At 36.3% G+C, this 26,818-nt stretch overlaps 1 protein-coding gene across 1 annotated transcript; it reads left to right on the top strand.

Annotated features, from left to right (window-relative positions):
* Window positions 1-1,277: 1,277 nt before the first annotated feature.
* Window positions 1,278-11,934, top strand: pctp (phosphatidylcholine transfer protein). Its single transcript, XM_057346679.1, has 6 exons — window positions 1,278-1,434; window positions 1,820-1,937; window positions 7,568-7,647; window positions 7,974-8,145; window positions 9,031-9,098; window positions 9,205-11,934. Exons 1-6 carry the CDS (start codon window positions 1,309-1,311, stop codon window positions 9,274-9,276), a joined length of 636 nt encoding a protein of 211 aa, XP_057202662.1. The 5' UTR covers window positions 1,278-1,308; the 3' UTR covers window positions 9,277-11,934.
* The last annotated feature ends 14,884 nt before the right edge of the window (window positions 11,935-26,818 follow it).

Genomic DNA, 26,818 nt, shown 5'->3' with positions numbered 1-26,818 from the left:
CCCCTAAACGGGCCAAACACTGAGGCCACATCGCTCTGATCTTTCTGACTGACAGCAAGAACTTTAAAAGAATTCTGAGTTTTGTCATTTAGCTTTAAGTCCCCAATGAAAAACATGGAGAAAGCACTTGGGTTCAGGGAATAATTTAGTTGTTTTTTTGGCTGTATGGGGTTCTTAAGTTTTTATGTGGTCTCTTTGGAGATTAAAAAGTTCAGCTCACAGACTGTCGCTCTTGATTTATTGATAGGGTTGGTATGATTATTGAATATAAATATTTCAGGGGTTCTAGGAAAGGTTAGCACTGACGGTCTGTAACAGGCTGAAGGTATAGAGTATCATCTGGTGACAAAGCTTCTGGAGTTGAGTTTCTACAACAGACACACAAAACGCTCACAGACAAATGTTTCCTTGTCATTGCCTGTCATTCAGATCAGATCAGATCAGACAGAGGTTTTGAAATTGAATGAAAACAGGATTTATAGGATATGTACTCATGAAACATAATAATAATAATTCATCTGAAATAAATAAAATCAAGTTATGCTCACTATGCATTATGCAAAAACTGTTGGTAATACAAATATTATTCGTAATGTTCATTAGTTATGCACATTCAGTGTGTTTCGTGCCCCCCCCCCCCACACACACACACACAAATAAATAAATGATTTTTAATCGATCACGTTTTTTTATTATTAATTAAAGTGCAAAAGAGTACAAACATACAACTCATAACAACAAAAATAAAAATTACATGAATACAGCTTGGGTTATAATTTGAAAAATGAAATTACAATCTATGTCAGGGGTAAAGAAAATTAAGTACATAGATTAAAATTACATAGTGCTTCGTAAGTCTTTTTTGCTTATTTGTTTTTTATATTGCTTAAAGTTTGCCCATATTGTTTAATTTCTCTTAGAAAATTTTCAAAATTTAGCTTAGCTTTAGCCCATTTTTTCACATGAATGTGATATTTACCAAGTAAAATAAAAAGTTGCATAAGAAAATGTACTGTACTTTTAGAATCAATGGTATCTTGTACAAAAATAAAGATGACATCATAAAGTTTAATTTGAACCAAAGTTGTAAATAATCTTGAACAAAAGTTAGAGACGTCAAACCAAAACATTTTTTGAAAATATACAATCAAAGAAAAGATGTCTCACAGATTCTTTTGTAACACCACAAAAGTTAATCGATCACGTTGCGTTTGGAGCGTCACGCAGTCGTGACGTCATGGGAAAGCACGCCGCGCGCGATCAGCTGTTCTCCGGCGGTCACGTGACGCGCGTGAATCCGGAAGCATCATGGCCGTGAACTTTAGTGAAGATGAGTTTCAGCTGGCGTGGACCGAACTGGACGAGCCGCAGCTGGACGGCTGGGAGTTCTTCACCGAGACCACGGGCGTGAAAATATACCGACTCTATCATAAGGTGAACGACACAATGCGCATGCGCTGTGCTTACACGCGCAATCAATCAAGCAGTTCAATGCAGTCAGCAGCTCATACATAATGCTATTTTTTGTATATTGTGAAAAGCCTATTGAATTGCATGAGGTTTGAATAGACGGTTTTGTCTACAATAAACCATACTTGTGATACTCGGTCTTTTACAAAATGAATATTGTTTGATTATAACATAAAAATGGTCCAGTGCATTTTGGTCTGCATCCATGCGTTTGGATCTGTTTGTTTATATTTGCTCATCTGTGCAGTTTTTCTCTCACGTTATAGTCGATAACAGTACACATCAGTGATATGTGCAGGCATCTGGGATGCATTATATGTACATTCATCTGTCCTGTCACGTTAAACAGGAATCGGGTCTGTATGAGTACAAGGTGTTTGGCTCTCTGCCTGGCTGCTCTCCAGAACTCTGTGCCGATGTTTACATGGATCTCAACTACAGAAAGCAGTGGGACAGTTATGTGAAAGGTACATACATGAACGCAATCATTTCAGAAACGTTTAGTTTGATTCTTGGGCGTTAATGTCTTTTGGTACAGCAAACAGGAGGTATTGTACTGTGTAAACCCCAGTATTACCTGAACTACAGGTTCATCATAAAGAGTTTTAGTCATCATTGGAGATGTTATAGGCAATGCAGCTATCTTATAGCAAAACAATTCCTCAAACAGGCTCAACTTGATTTGTTTCCTTTTAGAGTGCTTGTTATAACTTATAAAGTCCCAGTGAAATTAAAAATGACAATTCTTATTTCTCATGAAATATTGCAGCGTTTATAGTAAATAGCTTATCAATGTGGGTCATTTTCTTTTTAAAATGCATGTGCCCTCATAATCTTCAGTTAAAATCTGAAAATGCACTTCTGCCCTGAAATGGCGATCCATATCAAATGACGTAAATTAGACGGCTAGGGCGGAGCATCTGTTAACTCCTCCCCTTCAACTGTCAGTCTGCTGCCAGTTTAATTTCAAAATCAATGCAACAGCAGTTTTTATACATCCAATCAATTCACGGTGAAAAACGCAAGCCACGCCCACTTATTTTCTCCTTTGAAATTTGCATTTTGGCAGATTAAATTTCTTTTTCATTTGGAAATGTGTCAGAATACGGAAGTAAAACCAACGTCCGGTTCACGGGGACTTTAACAGAGATTGGAGTAACGTACACTTTATTTGGGATTTTTTATAACCGAATAATTTCTCTTTCATTATAATACAGCTGCCGGAGATCTACTTCAGCTACTTTTTTTTTTTAATAAAATAATTTTTAGTTAAATTTAGAGTTTTATTGCAAAGGTTGCTATTAGGACTGCACAATATTGAAGAAAAATGTGATATGCAATAACTTGCTAAATAATGCAATTTGTGAATTATATAACTGTACATTAAATTTTAAAGTATCAAAAGCCAGATATGCACATCTGCAGAATTTAGATCATTTTGTGATATTGCGCAGCCTTACAATATGCTTTAAGTTTTGAGCTTGTCTCATAGTGTAGACATAATCATAGTGTTGTGTAACCTGTTGTTTGCAGTGTAGACTCTATAATGTCATCACAGGTTTGATTTGAACTTTTGTGTGTTCTTCATTCTGAAGAATCTTCCTAAGCTGCTGGTAAAAACACTCAAGTCTGCAGGTACTGGACTGGTACGTCTGAAATCCCAGTAGCGGTAGACGGTGCTGTTGTGTTTATTCAGTAGTTTGTATGTGCGTGGAATGTGGTGTTGTATACTAGTAATGTGCTTGTGGAATCAGGGAACTGATCTAGAACCAGATCCTTTAGAACTCCTTTAGATTTACAGCAGGTCTGTATGTTGATCTCTAGTTGTTTTTGTACTGTTAGCTATATTTCACCCATGACTCCCTGATCTTTTGTCCGATTTTTTTCATCATCGTTTTGTGGCAAGAGTTAAGAAGTGTCGAGGTCAGTGAGCCTCGTAAAAACAGGCACATTGCTCAAAAATGAATAAATAAACGTAAGTGTTTGCATTGCAATTTTTTCTGTTCTATCAGTTTCACACTGAAATGCAGAGAGATTAAATAGCATTTGCACATTTATTCAAGTTAAACCTTTAGCATTAATAAAGAATAGAAAAATAATACTAACAGTAGTGTGTAAGTCAAATACATTTTAGATATATTTTTAGAATGCAGTGCCTATTGAGAAAAAAAGCAAAAGTTCATTTGTGAAATGAGATTTCAGGTCGTCCTCAAAGTTGAGGTCAGTTGCAACATCTGACTTTCACCATTCAGATTAATATTGTGAATGATGTGTCATATGTGATCGTGTTTAAATGATATGAAACATCAGCAGACAGATGTTAGTTTAATATAGAAACAGTTTGTTGGTCTATTCCAAAAAACATCACGTTTAGACTTAAATTTTGAGCGAGAATGACAGATTATGATGATTTTTCACAAACGTTTAAAATCACAGATATGAAGCTCATTCTGTTCCACTTGCATGTAAATGTTGTGTTCTTTCTAGATCTGGGAAGGATTTAACTGTCTTCATAAATCTCTCTGGTGTGTGTGAAGTTAAGCTTTGTGTCTGTCAGTAAGATCTGCTGTGTATCTTAATGTTTCATATCTTACATTATTCATTTTGGCATGTTTCTAACTTTCTATAATTACACGTTTTTCCTCTGTGTTTGTCAATAAACGTAACATTTACTGAAAACTTTTAGGATGTTGCTGCATGGTTGCTATGGTGTCCTGGGCACGGCGGTGCTGTTGCTAAGATGTTCGAGATGCCATGCAAGGCATCGCTGTGGGGTTGCTGAAATGTTTAAGATGGTTGCTAGGGTGATGCTTTGCAGTTGCCAAGGTATTTTTCACATTGCTAGGTTGTTTTGGGCGATTGCTTGGGAATTGATGCATTATTGCAGGGTGTACTTTTAAGATGTTAAATTACTGGACCAAGTAAAAAAATGTTGTGTCCTACTTTTCTAGGACTTGATTTACTGTCAGGCAATTTTTTTTCTTCATAAATTCTAGAGAGTATTTGATTGGACAGGTAATTGGTGAGAAGCTTAAGTGCAGAATGATGTCATCAAAATGGTCTTTTTTTTCAGTGCACATGACCGACTGTAAGGTTTGCATGAGTATATCATCTAAATGTGACTTTTGTTATTGTTTTTAAGTATGCTCGCTCATAGATGACCTTAAGAAGTTAAGATTGCATTTGGATTTCATGGGGACTTTAATAAATCACATGATGTAAAGGACTCATTTATGTTTATAGTACAAGTTAAATTAGTGGTTTGTTTGAATAGTAGTATAGATGTTTGTCTTGCTAAACTGACCGTTTGAAAACACATTCAGAATATTAATGTGAATAGTTTAATCGAGCTGAAATCTGAATGTTATTTTATTGTGATAAACATCCCATTTCCTCTGTGATGTGATTTTTTCTCTCATTTGAAGACATGAGGTGGTAGGGTGGTGTATTTCCCCCAAACACAAACACACTGAGAATAGCCGTGTGTGTGTGGGTGGAGTCGGCTTTATTAGAAACACACTTTGGCTCCAGTCGGGCCCCGTGTGTACATGTGTTTATGTTTTGAGCGTTTCTTTCATGAAGAACCTGACAGCGTTTGTGGTTAACGTCTGATTTATGTTCTTCGCTGTGCTCTCGTTTATCTCCCGGCGCTTTCAGTGTCTTTCCTCTGGGCGTTTGTTTGTGACAGGTCAAGGTGGGGTCACCATCCAGCATTCAATCCTCCATATGTGGCAGAATTGACAATAAAGCAGACTTTGACTTTTTTGACTTTGACTTTGAAAACCCTGGAGATTTCCCACCCAGAGTCACCTCAGATCTCTGCCGTGAACACTGACATCACGTAAAACTAAAATGCAGACTTTATTAAAGCAATAATTCACTCCAGAAATGAGAGCGGGACATCAAACATGAATATACAGCTGAATATCTGTGACGGCTCACAATTATCATCTGCTTTTAATCTGCCGCTTTAACATCTTACAGATTTAAAGAGAAGAGTTAAGTCAAACTGTGTGTTTTATTCTTTTATCTGAACCGTTTTACACCAAATAACGCCAATCTATTTTTTCACGCTCTCCCCGAGCTGGAAACGATATAAAGCAAGAATTTGACAGAATGCAGATTTGAAACCCACGGTGAATGTGTTGTGTAACGTTCCTGACATGATCATTGTGTTGGACCACCAGAGCACTGAAATGTTATTGTTATATCAGTCAAGAATATAACAAGAATTACAGTCACATAAACACGTTTGACTTTGTCGTTGTTGACGGAATCATATGTGTGATGAATACATTCACACCCGTTGTTGTTTAGATGTGTGGAAATGTCCCCGCAGTAACAGACCGATGTATATTCACGAACGTGTCAAAAGTGAACAGAATCAACAATGATTATAACTTTACGCCGTGAACCTCGCACACTTTTAAGAATTAAGCGTTAAGTCGATCGTGATGAATTCTTATAACAATCGTTGTAAACACGACAGCTTACTTCATAGATCAGACGGCTTTGTGTTGTTTCCAGGTGGACCGTTAAAGAACGCGACGCGCACGTCTCCCAGAAATCCTGTGAAATTCAACCAATCAGATGACGACTTTGAACGCGCTGAAGTGTTTCAGACTGCTCCGCGCTGCGCGTCTACGCAAACATGGCGTCTCTCAAACTAAACAGATGAGCTGTTTAAATTTCACGAGCGCGCTTAGCATGTGTTTGAATGCTTTTGAAACTCGTGTCCGTCTCCGTTTAGCGTTACCAAAACAGCGCGTCCCCAATCTAAACGGATGAGCTGTTTTAACATCAGAAACACGCACAGCTTGTCCCTCTCAAGCAGAGTCATGCTCGCGCCTGGAGTCGTGGCTCCGCACTGCAAGTCTCCATGCGCGCGTCTTCCAAAACAGATGAGACATGCGCGCAACCTATATAACGTTATGTTCGTGTGTGTCTAATTTCAGTTGGATTAAATGATGTGACGCAACACATTTTCTACACGTTTATATAATAATAAATAAATCAGCCCAAATAATAGGCCTAATTGATAACATTGAGAGCTTAATAATTCGTCGCTTTACTTACATACATAGGACAAACATAAAAATCTGTCCATTTAAAATACACATTTAAATATTTCAAAAAAAAAATTGTTGCGGGCGGCTATGATGAACCAACCCACTTCTTTTAATACTGCTGGTCCGCGCTGAATACAATTTATTTTACATTGCAGAAAATAAAGCAGTGTTATTATTTTAATAAATTAATTATTTTTGGTCTTATTTTTTTATAAAAAAATATATCCAAAAGCACCGATAAGAAAACCGGACCGATAAGCAGTATCGATAAGAGTAGTAATACCGTTAAAATCTCAACGATACCCATCGCTAGTCACCTGCTTAATAATACTTTTCTAAATTGTAGAATACTAATAAACTCATTAAAACGATATAATAACATAAATGTAGTTTTGGGAATTTGTTGCGAATATAAAACCAAAATAAATCAAAACTATATGTCAGAAAGGTCCTACTGACTGAAGTCATCCATTTCAAAACGTTTTTTTTTTTTCGTGACGCATATAAAATTGTAGTTTTCTTAAATTAATACTAAAGGAACGGCGCAATTATATTTAGTAATTTCAAACATTTAAGCATACACCTATAGATCAAAAGGTTTGTAAAACATTTCACAGTTCAATTGATTTTGTGATCTACATTATTTCCATGATCTGTAACTACTGATAGTGTGATATATGATTTTGTTTATAGCATGTTACAGCTGCTCATGTCTTCATCTCATAATTCATCTTCCAGTGGTCATCTGGAAAAGTCATAATGTTCGTCTCGTCACAATTACTCCATCCTGAACTCTGACCTGCTTCTTTGTGTGTGTCTGTGGCCTTGTTTTTATAACCAAAATTGAGGTCCCCATGGGCAGAAAAGCTTATAAATCGTAAACCATATTTTTTGAAAATCTAAAAATGCTAAAAGTTTTCTATGATCTTTAGGTTTAGGGGTTGGGGATGAAACATACAGTTTGTACAGTATAAAAAAACATTACGCCTATGGACTGTCCCCACGGAGATGTGTGTGTGTGTCCACAGAGCTACACGAGAAAGACTTCAATGGACAGAAAGTGATTTACTGGGAGGTGAAATATCCAATTCCTCTTTCTAACAGGGATGTATCCTGCAAACACAGACGTCACACTCATCAAATGCTGTTTGAAGAGACAACTTTTTTGTTATTTAAATTATAAATCAACATATTTTGAATTTGAACAATTACGAACAAATATGAACAATGTTTGTTCTAAGTCTATATAACAGGTGTGATAAGGTGTCTATATATATCTTTTGTAATAGAATTAACACAAAAAAATCATTTCTTATTTTAGACACATTAGCTGCATGTCTATCATCGCATTAGATTTGTAGATCGTCTCTCTTTAGGTTTGAAGTTGTTTTGTTATCATCTTCAGCAGCAGTGTTAGTCTTTAACTCTCTTCAGTACGTGTACGTTCGGGAACGTCGGGATCTGGACATGGGCGGCCGCAAGATCTGGGTGGTTTTAGCCAAGAGCTCATCTGTGTCTCAATGTCCTGAGAAGAGGGGCGTGATCCGGGTGCAGGATTACAAACAGAGTCTGGCCATAGAGAACGACGGCTCCGGCGATACCAAAGGTCCAACACACACACACGGCTTTCACCAAGACACTTTTATCCAGTGCTTTTATTTTTTTTTATTCATGGCATTCAGCTTGATTTTGATCCATTTCAAGTTGGCGAACATTTAAGCATTTTCAAATAGTACAGAAAGTCTTAAAACCTATAAGGTGTGATCTTGAGCTTTTTATAGTAAAACATCAATGAGTTTGACCGCTTGATCTAATAGCTGGCTAACAGCTTAGGACGAGGGCACCAAAAATAAGAGAATAACTGTGTTTTTTCATCATGCATTCCAAGTATTTAAATGATGAAAAAACGATAAATATTTTGTTTAATTATAAATAACCTAAAGATTAGAGATAAAATGCTATTGACTAAATCAGTGTAAAACATTTTTAAGTTTTTTTATTTTTAAGGTTTTAAGTTGAACGGTAACAGCAGAAATTACTTTTATTTTGCATTGAAGGACATTGTGTTTTACACAATCAGACCTGGAGGCTTTATACAAGTTATGAACAGATCTGAAGTTCACACGAAACAGACGTGTCTGCGCATCAGATATTTTAGTGTATACTGGGCTAGTTGCACAAGACGGCGCAGGTGAGTTTTGCCAGGCCAGGGTCGGCAGACTAATATCTGGTAGTATATATCGAGTTGTTTTGGCTTAACCAAGTGCTCAACAATGTGAAGAGGATCTGTCGTATCGCTGATATATTACTTTTTTATCTAAAAACACCCATATTTGCAGGCCCAAGATCCTCCTTTTCCCATACAGTGTTTTACGACCGTAAATTAGTCTGCCGACTCTGGCGTCCCAAAAGCTCACCGGCGCCATCTTGTGCAACTAGTGAATTGTTCATAAACTGATAACGGAGTGTGTTTCTGTGAATCATGTTTCAGTCTTCATGAACTACTTTGATAATCCGGGCGGCATGATTCCCACGTGGCTGGTGAACTGGGCGGCGAAGGTGAGCGAGCTGTGGGATGTGCTGGATTTGTTACTACATCAGTCAAAAATGCGATAAGTTGAGTGTGTGGCGTAATGCGATGTTGATAAGTGTGTTTCGTGTGCAGACGGGCGTCCCGGCCTTTCTCACGGACATGAAGAAAGCCTGCTGCAACTATTCCAGCTTCTGCAAGAAGTGATGCATGTCTGAATTTCTCCTGCGCCTGTGTTCTGTTTGAGGTCAGAAGGGCATTCTGGGGATTGTGGGTGGAGTTACTGCTGTTTCTATGGTGCGAAATCTTTTATTAGCGTTTCGTCTTAATCTTTTTTTTAATGCGTTCTTGAGTCGCGGAATGAAAAGATTTCGGGTTCCTCAGTGATTATTTAGATCATATTGAGTGGTATATAATTTAATCAAAGCACTTTAATCTAAAGGATTACATAAAGAGCGAATAAGTGAATGCATATAGTTAAGCAATTAAATGCACTCAGCCAACCATTGAGATCCTACGGCAGAGAGGCTAAAAACAATCTGGAACCTCAGGTCACACTTACTGGATAACAAAACACCAAAGCAAATGTGTTTGAGAACTGTAAGAAAAGCACACGCGTTTTAGGGAAATGAGATATAGGGTACAACGGGCTAAAGGCGCCTTTTTATATTATTTTCGAACAAACCACTAGATGGCATAAAAACCCAAATGTATCGCTTGTCCATACTTGTCCATAGATGCAATCTGGACAGAAAGAAGATTCTGAGGTAAATTGATCTAAAATTTTATGTTACATTTTTTTTAAACAAATTAGAATTGTTGAAATCCTCAAATATATTTTTAGAGTAGCATCTCTCGTTTTTCTTGGCAGTTAAGTACCATTAATGTTAAATAAGTAAAAGGATGGCATTTGGGGTAAAAAGCACCGGTTATTTGGGCTAGAGTTGTTTACTTGTGAAATATGCCTAAACTAACCATTATAGACTGAAATGTCCCACGTTTTCTTAAATAATTTAAATGTAAATATATTTTTTTAAATTGCAAAAATTACTGCTAAAATTAACATATATATATATTACTGTAAAATAATCCTGTAAAAAAACGGATAAAGTACTGGCAGAAAATTACCAGTACATTTTCCCTTTATTTTACCGACATTTCCGTTGATGCTGAAATGTAATTTAATGCAGTGCAAAATGTAAAAAACAGGTAAAACAACTGTAAAGAATGAATACGGAAAATTCTTCATATTAATACAGTATACTGTGCCTTATTTTTACGGATTTTTTTACAGTTGCTTTAAAGTAAATTAATTTAGTTTATTACAGAGTTTTTGCTTTATTTTTTTATTTAAAGTAAAATAATCAGAAAATTGTAAAACCTTTGCAGAAGGGGTTCATTTGACCAGGTTTGAACTATTTGTTCCTCATTATTATATTTGTCTCACTAGTGGGGTAAAAAGGAAATATTCCTTAAGGTGTGCCTTTAGCGCCGTTGTACCCTAAAACTATTTATGTAGGTTTATAACAATAGAAACGCTGTTCAGCGGTTAATGAGATGATGGATTTCTGTGAAGCTGATTTCATGCGTTCACTGAAATTCAAGTGAAGTGTCCAGCATCATTTGTTTGATGGTTTGCTTTGATATTTGATCTCATTGAGAGATGTTTATAAGTGTGACTTTATAGATCAGATGATGTGTGTGAATTGTCTTCAATCTTTAACCGAATACAATCTTGCTCTTCGTTATTAAGAGATTGAATATACCAGCAGTTCTCATGAGATGTTTATACTGCAGTCGTTGAGCGACCTCTCCTGGTGAATCTGATGCCGACTGAAGGTTTTTGCACAGATAGTTAGTTATTGGTCATTTGGTCTTGAGATGCCGGACACGTCTGACCTCTGGGCATCTTAAGATGGTTTACCTGCAAATCATGTCAGCACATGGATTTCAATGGTTAAAATGATGTTTTTCATTCCAATTGTATGTGTAGTAACATTTGAATTTGTGTTGCTGAGCCTGACCCTAATGCCTGCCGAGACTATCAAATCACGTCAATGACAAATGTATGGAGCTGAAAATATTGTGACGTATGCACTCCTTATAATCATCATGTGCTGTTTACAAATGAATGCCTTTGAGGAATTGTGATCGTAAAATATGAATTTATTATATATGAACGTTTGGTGTATGACAACTTGAAAATAAATGTCGTGGTGCTTGAAAGAACTCAGAAACCAACACATTACACTTTTAAAAAGGTGCTTCACGATGCCATTGAAGAAACATTTTTTGCTGAATGCTTCCATAAAGAACTTTATCCAGAGGTAGTGGAAAAATATTCTTTAGATTGTAAAGTGATTATAGATTAAGATTATAAATGGTTCTTCTATGTCATCGCTGTGAAGAATCTTTTTTAAGAGCGTAATCTGAAGAACCATTCATCTCGAAATATAGGCAAAATGATTGCATAGATCCGTTGATTTTAAAGAATAAAAAACAAAATGTATTTTTTTTTCTGTGTTGTTCTATGCATCCACGTGTGCTATTGTGGTGAATGCATGTGCAGAATGTACTGTAATGATAAATGCTGTTATCAGACCACTGGAAGGTTTGGTTTTAACGTTAGGGAAAAAAATGTTTTCATAGGAAACTCATCACTGACATTCTTTATGACCTCATTTTATGTTTTGACAATCTGTAGTTTGTTTTTAAGCACTTATGTGATTTTGTTTTCTTTCTTGTTCTGGTTCTTTTTGAAATCCACCTCTTAAACTTCACAGTGCTGCTAAATCATTTGTATGTTTAATTCTGTCCTCAAGCTGAACTTTTATTGCAATAAAATGTTGCTGTGCCTCTGCTCTATTTATGTGTTTTTTTTTTTTGAGAGTTTGTGTAAAGAATAATGCTTAAAGATCTTAGTACAGCATTTGGCCGGTTAGCCCAAATGATTCTGGAGTTGTTGCCCCCTGCAGGTCAGTAACATCACTGCAGTTTGTAACTGCAATATTTGCAACTCTTGGATTATTCATGTCCTGTTTTAAAGTATCTTAATGTGTTGCTTAGTAAGTTTACACATCTTTACTCTAACAAAAACACGTAATTTTACAAAAGTTTACTGTTTTTTACAGATTTTTATGTATTTTTGAAATACGGTAAAAAAATGCGCCCAGCTGCCAGAAAAGTTCCGTTTTCTATAACATAATTACATTTTTTACAGTATATTTTTGAAATGCGTAAAATTACAGAAAAAGACAGCAAATTTACAAGAAAAATGGGAAAAACTGTTTATAATATATCCTGTAATTTTACAGGGGAAAAAATTACGGTATATTTCCGTCAATCCAGCTGAAAGAAAAAGTTTTTTTACGGAATTTGTTTTACAGCGTTGGATAGTTCACCCATAAATGAAAATGATTGTATAATTTATTCATCCTCATGTCATTTCAAACAAACGACATTATATGAACAAAACCACTGAGACATTTCTCAAAATATCTTCTGTTTTGTTCCACTGAAGAAAGGCAGATTTAAAACACCAGGATGAAAAAAATGATGAGAAAATGTGTGTTTTTCATTGAACAATCCGTTTGATTGTCACACAAAACTTCTTAATGGTTTTAAAATGAGTGTCATTTTCTTTATGCAAAACATAATTACTTGTTTCTGTTATTTTTCTTTTACAGTGAAATATGACCAGACAAGCTCCTGAAAGGTTTTTATGATATTCAGCCCTAAAGAGTGTTTATGTTGGCGACGCACGTGCCCCGTATTCACTTAAACCAGAACAAACAATGAAGTTTGATGATGATCAGAAGGTCCAGGCTCTATTTTAGTCGCTCGTTTAATTCCCTGAACTGAATAACATCAGGTACTCCACGGCTTCTTTCCACGGCTGTCTTTCCTAAGCGCAGAGTAAATATATTTCTTGGCCAGCTGTTGTATTTCTTCTGATTGGTCATATACAGAAGTAATTAGCTGGAGAAAGCGATCCGCGTTTCTCCTGAACCTCCTCGGCTTTCACCGGCTCCAGACGCCGTGCTTTCTGTCTGCAGCTCTGTGATTCTTAGCAGATTACAAGTAGAGATAGCAGACCCGCGGGACCAGCCATCCTCCATCCTGAATCCAGCTTTTATTCGCTTTTCTACAGCGTTATGCACATTGCAGGTTGTTTGGTTGGGTTATAATTGCAGAGGTTACCTGGCGCTGTGTCTGGCTCCTCTGAACTCAAGGTTAGATCAGTATTTTCACAAGCGGATTCTTTGCATTGTTAAAACCTGAAGTGTGCTGATGTGGAGCCGAGATCAGACTCTGGTGCCTGTTTATCTGAGGCAGGTCAGGTTCAATTGTTGAAACGCATGAAGAGTCTGGAGGTGTAAAATGAATGTAGATTGTAGAGGTAAAATAACCTGGATTTGTGTCAATTTGATGAGAAATGTTTGAGTTCATATTGAGATTTCAATAATATTGACTTCTGATTGCAGACTTGACAAATCTGAGCTCAGTTTGACACATTGTTGACATTTCTTTTGAAACTAATGGAGACGTCTGATATTTGTGTCTTGGGAGAAATATCTGAGAAATATATGAGACTTAAGCAAGTTTCCATTTTCTATCTCATTGACTTCTGAGAAATAACTGACATATTAAAGAGATCTCATCAAATGGAGACATTTCTGACTTTTGTTCTCAGGAGAAAGATCCGAGACGCAGATGAGACTTGAGCTAAAAATCTCCATTTGCTCTCTATTGTATCTCATTGACGTCTACAGGAGACATAACTGAGATATTAAAGAGATCTCATCAAATGTAGACATTTCTGACTTTTGTTCTCAGGAGAAAGATCCGAGACGCAGATGAGACTTGAGCAAAAATCTCCATTTGCTCTCTATTCAGTCTCATTGATGTCTATGAGAAAAAATTGAGATATTAAAGAAAAGTCATCTCTCATTTTCTTATGGGATTGAGTGTAAATGATTCACTTTGGATCCAGAAGGGGGCGTCAAAGCCTCTTCAAGCACCTTTTGTTAAAGAGTGTGTGTGTATGTGTGTCATCACTGTTTTGTTTAAGATGTGCCACTAGAACTACATGAGATCGTCACTTCATTTTCTCTTGTCTCTCCTCTGTAAATACATAAACCACAAGCTCTGGGAGCTGGCGTGATGTCTGATTGCTGGAGAACATCTCTGTCGCTGCTGTGGCAGAAGTAAACCCCAGAGGGATCCCATACCTCCATTATTTCATTACCGCTGCGGCCGGGGAGAGATGAGACGACTGCTTTCTCTTAAAGCTCTGACCGCAGCGCTCTGCTACTGTAAAAGCACTACAGAAGATTTCCCACGGGGAAAATCACAAATGAGGTCTCTTTAATGTCTCTGTTATTTCTCTTAGACACCACTCAGGCTAAACGGAGAACAAATGAATACTTTTACTAACGTCTAAAGTTGTCTCCTGAGTTAAATACTGTTGTGTTTGTCTGCGTTTCAAGAGAAAACTCAACATTGGCTCAAATTATATCTCATATGTGCCAAAGTTCACATTCTACATTAGTTGTTTAGCTTTAAACTCTTGCGTTTATACTTCTTGTTTTAGATGTATAGACGTTTTAGTTGTTTTGATGTTGATATTTGTCTTGACATCATTAGATTGTGGTCTGGCTGATGAACGTGAAATACACATTGTTTAATCACAAAACTTTTCATTTACTAAGATATTCTGTGCAGAGTTCTATCCACTTTTCCCAATTCCTGTCATGGCCACATAAATACAGAACACACTGTTAGTTTTACACAATAACACTTAAGAAACAAGAGGACTTTATAGAGGTTTTAATAGAGACACTTAAATATTGAAATGACATCAATGAGATGAAATAAAGACTCTGGAAAGGTCATTTGTGATGCCATGTAAGAACTTAGACATTCTATGTAAATTAAATGTTTTGTGATAAAACAATGTGTATTTTTACAGTCGAAGAACCATTTTGAGCAACAGAAAGTTTGTGTGACGTTAAAGGTTCTTTATGGGACCATACAGCCCGAGAAAAAAATGTTATTTTCGAAACTGTAGTTCATCCTGCTAAAACAGCCGAGGAAGACAACTTACACCAGATTTCATTTAGCAGACGCTTTTGCCAATAGACTCATTTCTCATTTCTGTGTTTTCTTCAGCTGGAAGTGTATTTTTAAACAAACCGAAGAGTTATTAGTTCAGCGGTAATTCTGTTAATGAAGATTCATTTGTTTTCAGAACGTTCACTGAGAGAGAGAGAGGGTCCGCTTGAACACGGTGGGCCGTAACACCTTCACCAGTAAACAGCTTGACGCGGCGTGTTTGTTATTTAGTGATCTCTGGTTGGAGCCGACAGTAAAGCTGTCTGTGAATTACACTGGAATTCAATAAACTGTCCGGCGGCTTGTAAAAGTCAGACACGAAACGCTCGTGAGATCTTCTCATGAGCGGTTTAAGCTCGGCCCTGCCGCCTTTATTTATGAAGCGCCTTAGAATAGATCAACTGATCTGGGGTCAGGTTTCTGCTGTGTTTACAGGGCTTTAGATGAGATATAAACTCATGTGAGATCATCACTCCTGAACTCAGATCATTTACACACGCTGAGTCAGCAAAATAAACAACGTCTGCAGAGAGATTTTCACAAGAATCAGATTGTAACTTGACTGAGAAATGTAAAGCGTGAATGTTCATGTTCTTCACATCTCTTGGCTTGCTTTGGGTTGTCGGTGGTCTACAGATCAAAAATCCTTCACTTGGGACTGAACACAATCTCTCTTCTGTTGCTCAGATAAAATGTTGTGAATGTACCGAAACCCTCAACAGATGTTTAGATTAGTAGTCGATCAGGATGGATTTTCAATGTAAGATGTTTACATTCTCGCTTATACTATAAATTTTTCTACACCAGTAGAACGTGTGTGTTTGTTTGGGTTGAGTAATATTCCGTCTGTTCTGGAGAAATATGAAATGAAAACAACAACTGAAACAACCACCATCATTTTCTCCAGAGATCTCTCTTTCTGATTCCCATGGACCGGTTTGTACATCTTGATTGGGGTTTTTGTAAACAGTGGATTCATGTAACCGTGTTTGAGTTTTTAATTGCTTTAATTGTGGTCATTAAACAACACACACACCAGTTCACAGAACAGAGACCTTCTGCAATAAATAAATTCAATTTATATTTATTGTTTATGCTGTTTTATATATATTTTTATTTTATACTTTATTTACATGGTTTATATTATTATTATTTTTTTAATATATATTTTTTTATTTTGCTATTTTATAGATTTAAGACCTTGAGGTTTCACTAAAGCTTGCAAAAACAATTTCTTTTTTTAAGAAAAAGTGTAAAATTATTATACATAAAAATAAAAAAGTTTAAAAAATATATATTTTACAAACATATAACAGAAAAAATAAACACATTTTAAACAATTTTATACATAGTATATATATATATATTATATTTTATATAAGACTTTAGATGAAAAACCTGTTGACATTTTGCTTCTAAAATGATGATGTTTATCAGGCACCTGTGTTTATATTCAAAGTTATTAAAAGTTGACTTTAATGGCGAAGAGGACATATCCATTTCCATTAAAGTGAAACCACTGAACCTAAACATACATTGAAAATAACAACTAGGTTTTACAGCATTTTTTTGTGTAATTTGCTTAATTTTTTGCATTGCTTTTTTAGGTGCATTTTATTACAAAAATTGTATGGCAAGTTTTTCACACAGTTAACTTAAAAAAAAAAACTGTGCAAAAAAATGAAGCAAATGAACACAAAATGAAGTAAATCATACTAGTTGTTATTTTCAGTGTTGGAGCTCATAAAACGCTCATTTAAGAAGAACATTTCAAACTGTGCACTTTGAAGCTCTTACTTCTGAAGTCTTCCATTGTTATTGTCATTGTATATTTTTCACGCTAATTCGGTTTTTGGAGGTTGTGCAAACAACTTCATTTTCCTTCTACAAAATATAATTCATTGTTTCTTTATTTTGATTTCAGGGAGAAATATGACCGGGATGTGTTTTAGACAGGTTTCAGGAGATTCACTTGAGCAGAAAAGAGAGATCGAACGAGTCGACATCAGTCGTGTCATACTTGAGGTGAAACTATTTCACAGACAATCGCTCAAAATACACAAACACATCAACAGTAGACACAAATCCATCCTGACAAACACTTGTGAAGTGGAAAGCTGGCTCTCTCTAAACACGCGTTTATCTGAACTCTCTTGAGATGACCGAAAGGGGCATTACCACTTTTCAAGAAGTGACCTCTTTCAAAACGATTTTATAAAGTCAGAGATATTAGATGTGTTCGTGTTTTATTTGACATAAAAATGACAAATCTGCATTTTAAAAACAAATGGTGATTTTGGACTGTACTAGCTCACCTTTGAGAGAAAGAGATGCCATTTTATATTGATTAAACAATAATATACGTTTATTGTTTTTTATTGCTAGAAATGTGAAAGAAATAGTGTTTAGGCGTCCTAATTCTGGAAGCAAGTTTGCAAAAATCCCTAAATCCAGATACATCATTGACCTTTATGTACAGTTTTGATGAGAATTGCCTATTATTATGTGTAAGTGGTATTTTGTCTAGTCTCTTCTCAACAGGGTTCTCTTGGTTTTCTCTGGGTCATTTACACACAATATTAGTCTTAAGCCGAGCCTGACGGCTTCTTGACTCCCAAAAGTAATTTATTAAAATCGCAACGTGCTGAAATTCCGCTGCATATTCTTCAATGTCATTTTCACACAAAACAACTAACGGCTTGAAGTTGTAATTACTCTGAAGACGGCCGTCTATACTGCGTTAGATGGAGACGTTCAGCGGGTCAACGTGAAATGAGCATAAATCATAATGAAACGCCCCATTTCTCATCTCTGAATGTTACGGAGACATACAACAACAGAAACGACTGACTCACTTCTTCTGTGTCACACAGATACACGCGTAAGAGAGACATAAAGATGGATTCCATCAATATTTAGCCGGCGTATATGCGTTGTATATTTGAACATGTGGTTTCACAATTTGTTTAAAACTCAGTGAGTATGAAGGGAAAAAGAGTCTGTGTGGCCGGTTCCAGGGACAATGGCGTTATTGTTCGGAGACGCGACAGAGAGGACGCACCGAGCACGCTCAGTCTGAGAGCATCATCTTTATCATGTATACATGGGTCATCAAAAGAAATGTACAAAAGTGATGTCATGCCCATTGAAAAAACACATTAAATGTAAGTTAAATGTCGAATTTGTGGTTTCAACAAAGTTTTTAATGTCAAAATTGGTTGAAATAATGTTACATTGTCATTCAGTGTAAAACAATATTTATGTACACATGTACATCACGCTTATTCTGACTTGTACACAATGAAATATATAAAAGAATAAAGGAGCAGATTATGTTTTATTGTGCTTTAAATGAGTAAAAAATTATTATTCACAAATGGACAAAACCTATAAAATTACAACTAATTAGCATTTGGGGTGAAAGTAATTAGTCTTTTAATATGTCATGAATTGATTTTTGTTGTAAGTATGCCTGGCATTTAAGTGGGTGTCTTCTTTAAATCTGGGAAAAATGTATGATATTTATTTTTTGCTCACAAAAACAAAAATGCAATTAAATTAAACAGAAAACATTTTTTTAACAACACCAATTTTAAGCAGTATTACACATTCACTGTAAAACAATCCCGTAAAAAAACGGATAAAAAATTATTCACCAGTACAATTTCCTTTATTTTACAGACATTTCCGTAGATGCTAAAATGCAATTTGATGCAGTGCAAAATGTAAAATACAGGTAAAACGACTGTAAAAAGGAATACAGAAAATTCCTTCATATTAATACAGTATATTGTGCCTTATTTTGAACAGATTTTTTGTGTTATTTTTATGCTGAAACCCTTTTTTGTCTTTGACCCACATGTATATTTATAAGACTACGGTGTAGAGACACAGAGAGAGACTGCTGGTGTCATTCACGTGTGGCGATGACATAAGTAGAAATAGACTTTTACATTCTCAGAAAGCATTGTGATTGGTGAATTAGTATGTACAAAAGTTGCTGCTAGAGTCTTGGAGATGGTTGCCAGGGTGAAATGATGCGGTTGCTAAGATGTTACGGTTGGTTGCTTCTGACTCCACACTTGTTCTGATCTCTATAGTTACATGTAAGCAGGTAAAAGTCAGTCAGGTGACTTACAAAAGTGACAGCACAGACGATAAATAAATAAAGATGCAATTCCTGTTGCCTACACCATCTCAGAGGAAAATGTTATTGTTTAGGTGTTGCCTTTTTATAACTCATGAGATTTGATGGCGCTCTCGGTTGTGTTTCATTTAAGTCTTTAACTTGGTCTCAGATGTTTCTATTCAAAATGTAGAACGATGAGAATCACATGAGATCCAATGAGAAGAGTCTGGAGGTGTAAAATGAACATGGATTGCAGCAGTAAAATAATCTGGATTTGTGTAAATTTGATGAGAAATGTTTGAGTTCATATTGAGATCTTCAATAATATGGACTTTTGATTGCAGACTTGGCAAATCTGAGCTCCGTTTGACACATTGTTGACATCTTTTGTCATCATTTGTGCGACTCTTTCTCAGGAGAAATATCTGAGACACAAATTTCCTTTTAAATTAAATGGAAAAAACCTTTTCCATTTAATCTCATCGAATTATTTCTCTAGGAGAACCGGTTGAGATATTAAGGAGATGTCATCCGTGATTTTTCTTTCTTGTGTATTAGCAAACACCACTAATAAATGCTGAAGCCTACTTTGTTATTTGTTCAGAACGGGTTTTCATTTTTATAATTCAACTTCTATGTTTCTTCATTTTACTATTAGCGAGATTTTTAAAAAAGGCTTATATGATGTGAGCTGAAGAGAAAAGTCACTTTCAGAGCTCGAGCACATTAAATTCAGTTGAAAGTGCACTGATAAATGATCACAATAAGGAACCTGTGTTAGGAAAATGGTGATTTCATGTTGACAGTTGTTCCTCAACTGTTCCTTCTTCCTAGTATTTATTTTGTATTTGAGAAAAGAAGATGAAAAGTCAAAGAAAAGTCTGGTTTTCATCATATAATGACGGTTGGAAAGCTCTGGCAGAAGATGCAGATTGGAAACGTCTCAGATGAAGATGTGATATGTGCTTGTGTTCAGATTTGTTTCCTTTGGAAAACAGCAGCGATCCGTGGAATTCAGACTCATTCGGTCCTTGTCTCTGCCACTAATATGCCACTCGATTTATTAAGGGACAGACAGAATGAAGGATTGTGGGAGAGAGAGCGATCCTGAAACTCAATCTGAGAAGTTCTGAGCTCCTGTTTAATGTCTGTGGTCCACCGCCATAGAAATACAACACACATGAGATTGCTTTTATATGTTCCTTCTTTGTTTAAGATATTAATGACAGTCAATGACTCATCCTGTTCACACGTCTCCTCTAGAGATCTCAGTGATGTCTCAAAATCTGCTCAGAATTCCAGGTCAGTAAACCAAAACCAGATTTTAATATGAGCTCAAGCTATTCTTAACATGCTGTCCAGAATCGTTTTGAGAGCTCAACACACCGATGCACAAGAAAACAGCAAAAATGTTGAGTTAGGTAATGTCTTATTCAACATGTTAGTGTTGTTTTCAAGGATAGTTGAAGCTGAAGTTCTGAGGTAACAAATAAGACATTTATGTGTACTGCCCAAAAATGAAAATGATTTGATTCTTTTTTCATCCTCATGTCATGTCAAACCTGTTCAGAACACAAAAGAAGATATTTTAAAGAACCTTGATAACCAAACAACACTGAACTCCATTGACTTCCATTGTATGAGCACAAATGTGACATTTCTCAAAATATCTCCTTTTGTGTTTTACTGAAGAAAGAGTCACAAACCGGTTTACAACCACATGAGGGGGAATAAATGATGTCAATTTTTTTATTTTTGGGTGAACTTTGAAGTCTGCGAATTACCCAGCATTCTCTGCTGTCTGTCTGCGACTCTGTCATGGCTTTGGGCTCACGGGTTTGTGTGTTTGTTGAAAGTCATATTCTGTGTGTGTGGGGGTTTATGTTAGGGCCAGAGATCAAGCCGTTGTGGTGTGCGGTGTACCGTCTGTGTTCATTCTGGTGAAGTCAGCAGTCCGGCACGACACTACAACATTTCCAACCATATGTGTGGCTTCATGGAATTGAGAATATTCTGAGTGTGTATGTGTGTGTTTATCGAACCGTGTGTGTGACCGAAGGGGAGTAGTTTACAGAAGGGTCACTGTGTGTGTGTTTATTGAGTATGCATATAACTGTGTGTGTGGCTGTCTGCGGGTGTCATCTGTGGAGTGGGTGTTTGTTTTGGGCCGGCCAAAACGGTGTGGTCGTGTTGGTCAGTGGGTTGAGGTTGGCATGTCAGTCTGACGGGGTGAAATGTTTTGATTGTCCCAGTAGAGTAACCTGATGTTCAGTGGAAATATCTCATGGCTTTACAGAAATACCTGTTTAATGTTGATGTGTGGTCTGCTTGATAAGCATCACATACGTGTGTGTGTGTGTGTTGGGTGGACTGAGCAGGATTTGCTTAAATTATGTTTATATATTACATATACTGTATATTATACATTAAATTATATTTAATTCTATTCTATTTGCTTTGTAGTATTATGAGGTTTTGGTGTTGGCATGGTCCATGTCTTAAAACATTAAGTAAAGGATAATGTACATCCAGCCAGTTCAGATGTTATTGCAAAATAAACTCTCTCTCTCTCGCTCTCTATTCGTTTTTTTTATTTAACTTAGTTTTTTGGCACGATTGTGTATTTTACACAGAAGCATAAATTATTTGTACATAAATTATGCAGATAAAATGCAAAACAGATCCAGCAATCTCTATCTCATTCTCTCAATTCAATTTTAAAATTACTTTATTGGCATGATTGTGTTTATTTACAATATTGGCAAACTATTTGACGTAAAATGTGCAGATAAAATGCAAAAAGATGCAGTAATCTCTCTCTGTGTCTTAATTTCCCATTTCTATGTAAGGGTGCTTTATTGGCATGAATATGTACAATATTGCAAAAGCATTATTTTGTACAAATGTAAAAAAAATTGAAACGAGATAGCAAGAACACAAACGCAACAAACAAAAAGGTGCTAGGTGGCGGATAAAATGCAAAATAAAAAAAACAAAATGGTTCTAAATATAACATTTTCTCTCTGTCTCTAGTTAAATGTAGGATTTCTATTCATTATCATTATTATAAAATAATGCATGATTTTTTAATCTTAGAGCCAAGTTTTTAGGGAAGACACTGTAAAAAATATTTAAGCCCAAACAACAACTAAAAATTGTAGTACCAATTTCCCCTAGCTTTTTCTTGCTTACTCAACTTTTGATCAAGTATAGTTCATCTCAACTAAATATTCTTAGTAATGACCAAAAAGGAAAAATCAGTTGAACCAACTTGAAATAACTAGACAACAAGCAAATTTGTGAGTTCATTCAACCAGGGGCGTAATTTCCACTGGGGACAGGGGGGACATGTACCCCCCTTTTCAAAATCCCATTCGTGTCCCCCTCACTTTCAAATTTGTTTGTAATGATATTTTAACTGCACGCCGTCATCTCCACGGAGAAGTAGGACCAAGCAGGACACAAAGAGTCTGCCTGCGTTGATACGCGCGTCACGTGCACACTCTAAAAATAGATCACTGAAAGGTTGTTTTCAATCACTTGGTTTTGATTTGAATTTGATAGAAGTTTGTTTTTATGTGTTCGTTGTTTCGGTATGGCTATGTTAAGCTGTTTCCTTATAATGGACTTCTATGGTGAAGAAACACATAGCACGTGATTTATTACTTTTTTCGTTTGATAAGGACTCGTTCTTTAACAGCAGTTAGTGTTTATCACAAGGCTTGACAGAAACGTGGGCTTCCCTGGTCGTTGTTTAGGTACGTTAAACCTTGTTAAGCATTTTAGAAAGTCATCCGGCTCGTCTCCTTCCGACCGCAGATTCAGGTTTACAAGCCATGTTTTTCCGCCGTTTCTCAGTCAATACTCGCATTTTGCCCCTTCATGAACATCAACTTTTGCTACACAATAAAAACACCTTTTGGTTTCATGGTTTAATCCATTTAAACAATCAAAAACAACGCAAAACATAGGTATTTTGAATTTGTGATAGGATTCAAATCAAAAACATTTCCCCCCATCTTGTGTCCCCCCCACTTCTCAAACCAAAGTAACACCCTTGCATTCAACTAAGGATTTAAGTCCACCCAACCCAAAATATTAAGTTTTCTTATATTCTTTTTATTACATTACAAACATGCTCTAACATAAGTCTATTGAAGACGGAACAAAACATTGGTTCAATAACTGCTCAAGCAGTTTGTGTTGAATCCACTTGCAGGGGTAAGAGTACAGGATCATGCAAGACCTCAACACCACACAAACACCAATCATGGTGACAATCATGAAACATCTTTCATTAAAAAACAACTCTAAACACAACAGACAACTAAGCAACAGCGGCATGAATAACGTTAGCAAACACTCAAACAGAAATCCTTTTTTAGGATAAAAAATGCCACAATGCATGCTGGGAACTTTTCTGTTTGTTGAGCTTACATACAAAAACGTTTCGGACAAAAACTTGAGTATCACAGTCTACTGTGATCCGTGATCATTTTCGTTAAGATTATTTTTATTTTGAAAATGGATGTTGGTTGGTGGGTTATGTAAATATTATTACTTTTTATGTAATAAATCTCCTGCTTTACCCAATGAAACGTCATCTCATGTGTTTGTAAACCTGTATGTAACTCTTTCTTTAGTGAAACACAAAAGAAGACATTTTAAGAAATGGTGGTTTTGTGTGGTTTTGTGTTCATACTATGGAAGTCAATGGAGTTCGGTGTTGTTTGGTTACCAACAATCTTCAAAATATTTTGTGTCAAAAAACACAAAAATATCCACTTCCACTTCAAAAAACTTTTGTGTTCGGCAGAAGAAAGAAACCCACACAAGTCTGACATGACAGCTGATCAGAGTTTGGAGGAGATCGTCACATCTTCTCAAGACTGGAAGGTAAAAGTGTGCGATACCGTTAAACGTGTGTGTGTGGTTTCTGCCCCTCAGAGACCCAGCATCATCTCTCTCTCATCTCAAATAACATCAGCGTTCTGCTGTCACGGTTTGGGTGGTCTGCTCCGATTTCGGGTCCGCCGGCTGGACGGTTCTGCCCCGTGAAGCGCGCAGGTATTTCGGGTAACTCTCGATTTGTTGGTTGATTTTGAGGCCTCGCTCGGCGAGCGGGGCGCTGGTGGGCTTCGCCGTGATATTTTAAGCAGAAGTTTCGCTTCAGAATTAGGTCGACCTCTCACCGCAAGCATTTTCATAGTCCCCTGCCTGGATCAGAGAGACGGCTCTCTTCAGAATAAGGTCTGATGGGTTTCCCTGGTACCAACGCCTGTGTCACTCAAAGCTGGCAGCGTGAGCTCTAAAACAGATGTGTGATTTCTGGAATACAGTCGCCGAATTGTACCGAAGGATTATGGCTGGAAAATTTAATCTCTCATAAAGTCTGTTGTCTGAACTTTATAAATCAAAGGCTGCAGTGTTCGGAAGATGAAGAACGCTGCTGATTTTTAAAGAAAAGAGACGGCGTTTTATTAGCGTATGACTGAAAGTGACTTTTATGCACGCTTAGACTTGAGAATAATATTTGACACAATAATGATGTGTAACAGATTTGTGGACATCACAATCCCTGAAAAATACAGAAATGTCAATGTAAATGCTGACATGAACAGATTTGTTTTGATAACGTTTAAATCATATTTAAGACAGTGAAAATTATACACTCATTTGAAGCAAGCGATTATTTTTTCTTTTTTGCAAAAGTTGAATATTTGGTTATCATGTACTAATGACTCAAGTTTGGAACAAGAGGAATTATTTCTCTTATTATAAATAATTGTTAAACTATTTCTGAACCTTTTTTTCCGGATGAATATTATTATTATTATTTTTTATGTTGAATCCGTGTTCAATTTAGCCTGCATCCGTGTTCATGTGTAGAGTTTGTTTGTTTGTTGTTCTTGTTGATCTTTGTTAAAATATGTTTCAATTGAGTTTTTTCATAAAGCCCCCTGACATTCTGTTATTTCCATATGCCTGTCACTGTATATAACAGCTGAATATACTGTATATTTCACTTTTTTTCAACACTTTGAGCCTGTTGAGCATCTAAAGATCTTAAACGCAGCGTCTCCAGACTCATCACATCCAGCAGATACGAAGGCAGAACGGATGGGACGCTGTTCATTTATATCGACACAATCTCACGGGAATTCGTAACTATTTAACGGGGTGTCTAACTTGTACGAATTTGAACGTTTTAGTATGATTTTCTTTCCCGTCAGTGACGTCAGGTTTAGCGGTGGGGTTAGTGGAGGGACTTCAATTTTGCTTTTTTCTAAAGATTGTATGTTTTTGTACGATTGACATCATACAAATCCATGCGAGTTTGCCATCTCGTAAAATAGTTACGAATTCCTGTGAAATCAGGTTGGCTTTAGCTGCGTCCAAAATTGCATACGATGACAGTACGTGCTAAATTTGAATATGTACTAAATTTAATATGTACATTTGAACTATTTAAACTGTAAAAACTGTACGTTCTATATAGTAAGAGTGGGGGTAGTATAAATACATTTCGGACAAACTGCATCCGCCCGTATTTTATTGTCATGTGACCCGTATGCTCTTTGACCTATGACATCTTAACAACAACCTGTACGTACTCTTAAGAATAAAGGTGCTTAAAGGTTCTTCACAGTGATGCCATAGAAGAACTATTCAGTCAAAGGTTCTTTAAAGAACCATCTCTTTCTTACTTTTTTTATTATCTGAAGAACCTTTTTTCACCACAAAGAACTTTTTGTGAAACAAAAGATGTTAAAGGTTCTTTATGGAACCAAAAGGTTCTTCTATGACATCACCTTTTTTTTACGAGTGTAGGCATTACAAACATAACAAACGGACGTCCGCCTTAAAGTTTTTCGCAATTTTTATTTGATTACCTTTTGAAATTCGACCGTGGCTCAGCTCCCGTGGCATCATGGGATAGAGAAGTGTCCATCCGATGCACACTCACAGATGTCAGCGGCGGAAGCGGTAGACCATCCGGGTATCTCTCGCCAACTGTTTGGTGCATACTGAGGTTTCGGACATACTATTCATCGCCTGCTATGTAGTATAGAAGCGATTTGGGATGCAGGGTTTGTCTGGTGTTGTAGATACCACAACTGCACCATTATGAGAGCATTTATATCTGTACTTCAGATGTAGTGAGATGTAAATGAGAGCATTTATATCTGTTGACAGTACTTGAGATGTAACCATCTATTTTGACACATTCATTCTAAATACAAAATTCCTGCAAGCAATATGTGGATCACATCGATTTAATCGTATTATAAATGTTTTAGAATAGTACGCGTTTTGCCAGTATACAGTAAAACCTTTAAACGAGGGCCTTAAAATATGTGAAATGTGAAAACTTGATTGTTTGTTGAGTCGTGGACCAACCCAACCATTGGGTTTAAATGAACCTCTTTTGGTTGGTTTTAAAACAATATGTTCCGTCAAATATTGATATTTTCTAAGTTAACTAAAACCCAACGGTTGGGTTGG

The sequence above is a fragment of the Triplophysa rosa genome, linkage group LG11 (genome assembly GCF_024868665.1).
Source record: "Triplophysa rosa linkage group LG11, Trosa_1v2, whole genome shotgun sequence".
NCBI lineage: Eukaryota > Metazoa > Chordata > Actinopteri > Cypriniformes > Nemacheilidae > Triplophysa > Triplophysa rosa.
The sequence above is the reverse complement of the archived record's forward strand: the minus strand, read 5'-3'. Positions and strand labels throughout refer to the sequence as shown.

Coding starts and splice junctions, on each gene's coding strand:
- pctp (XM_057346679.1), top strand. CDS start 1,309: ATGGCCGTGAACTTTAGTGAAGATGAGTTTCAGCTGGCGTGGACCGAA. Junction 1,938..7,567: donor GTGGGACAGTTATGTGAAAG/GTACATACATGA, acceptor GTGTGTCCACAG/AGCTACACGAGAAAGACTTC. Junction 8,146..9,030: donor CGGCTCCGGCGATACCAAAG/GTCCAACACACA, acceptor ATCATGTTTCAG/TCTTCATGAACTACTTTGAT.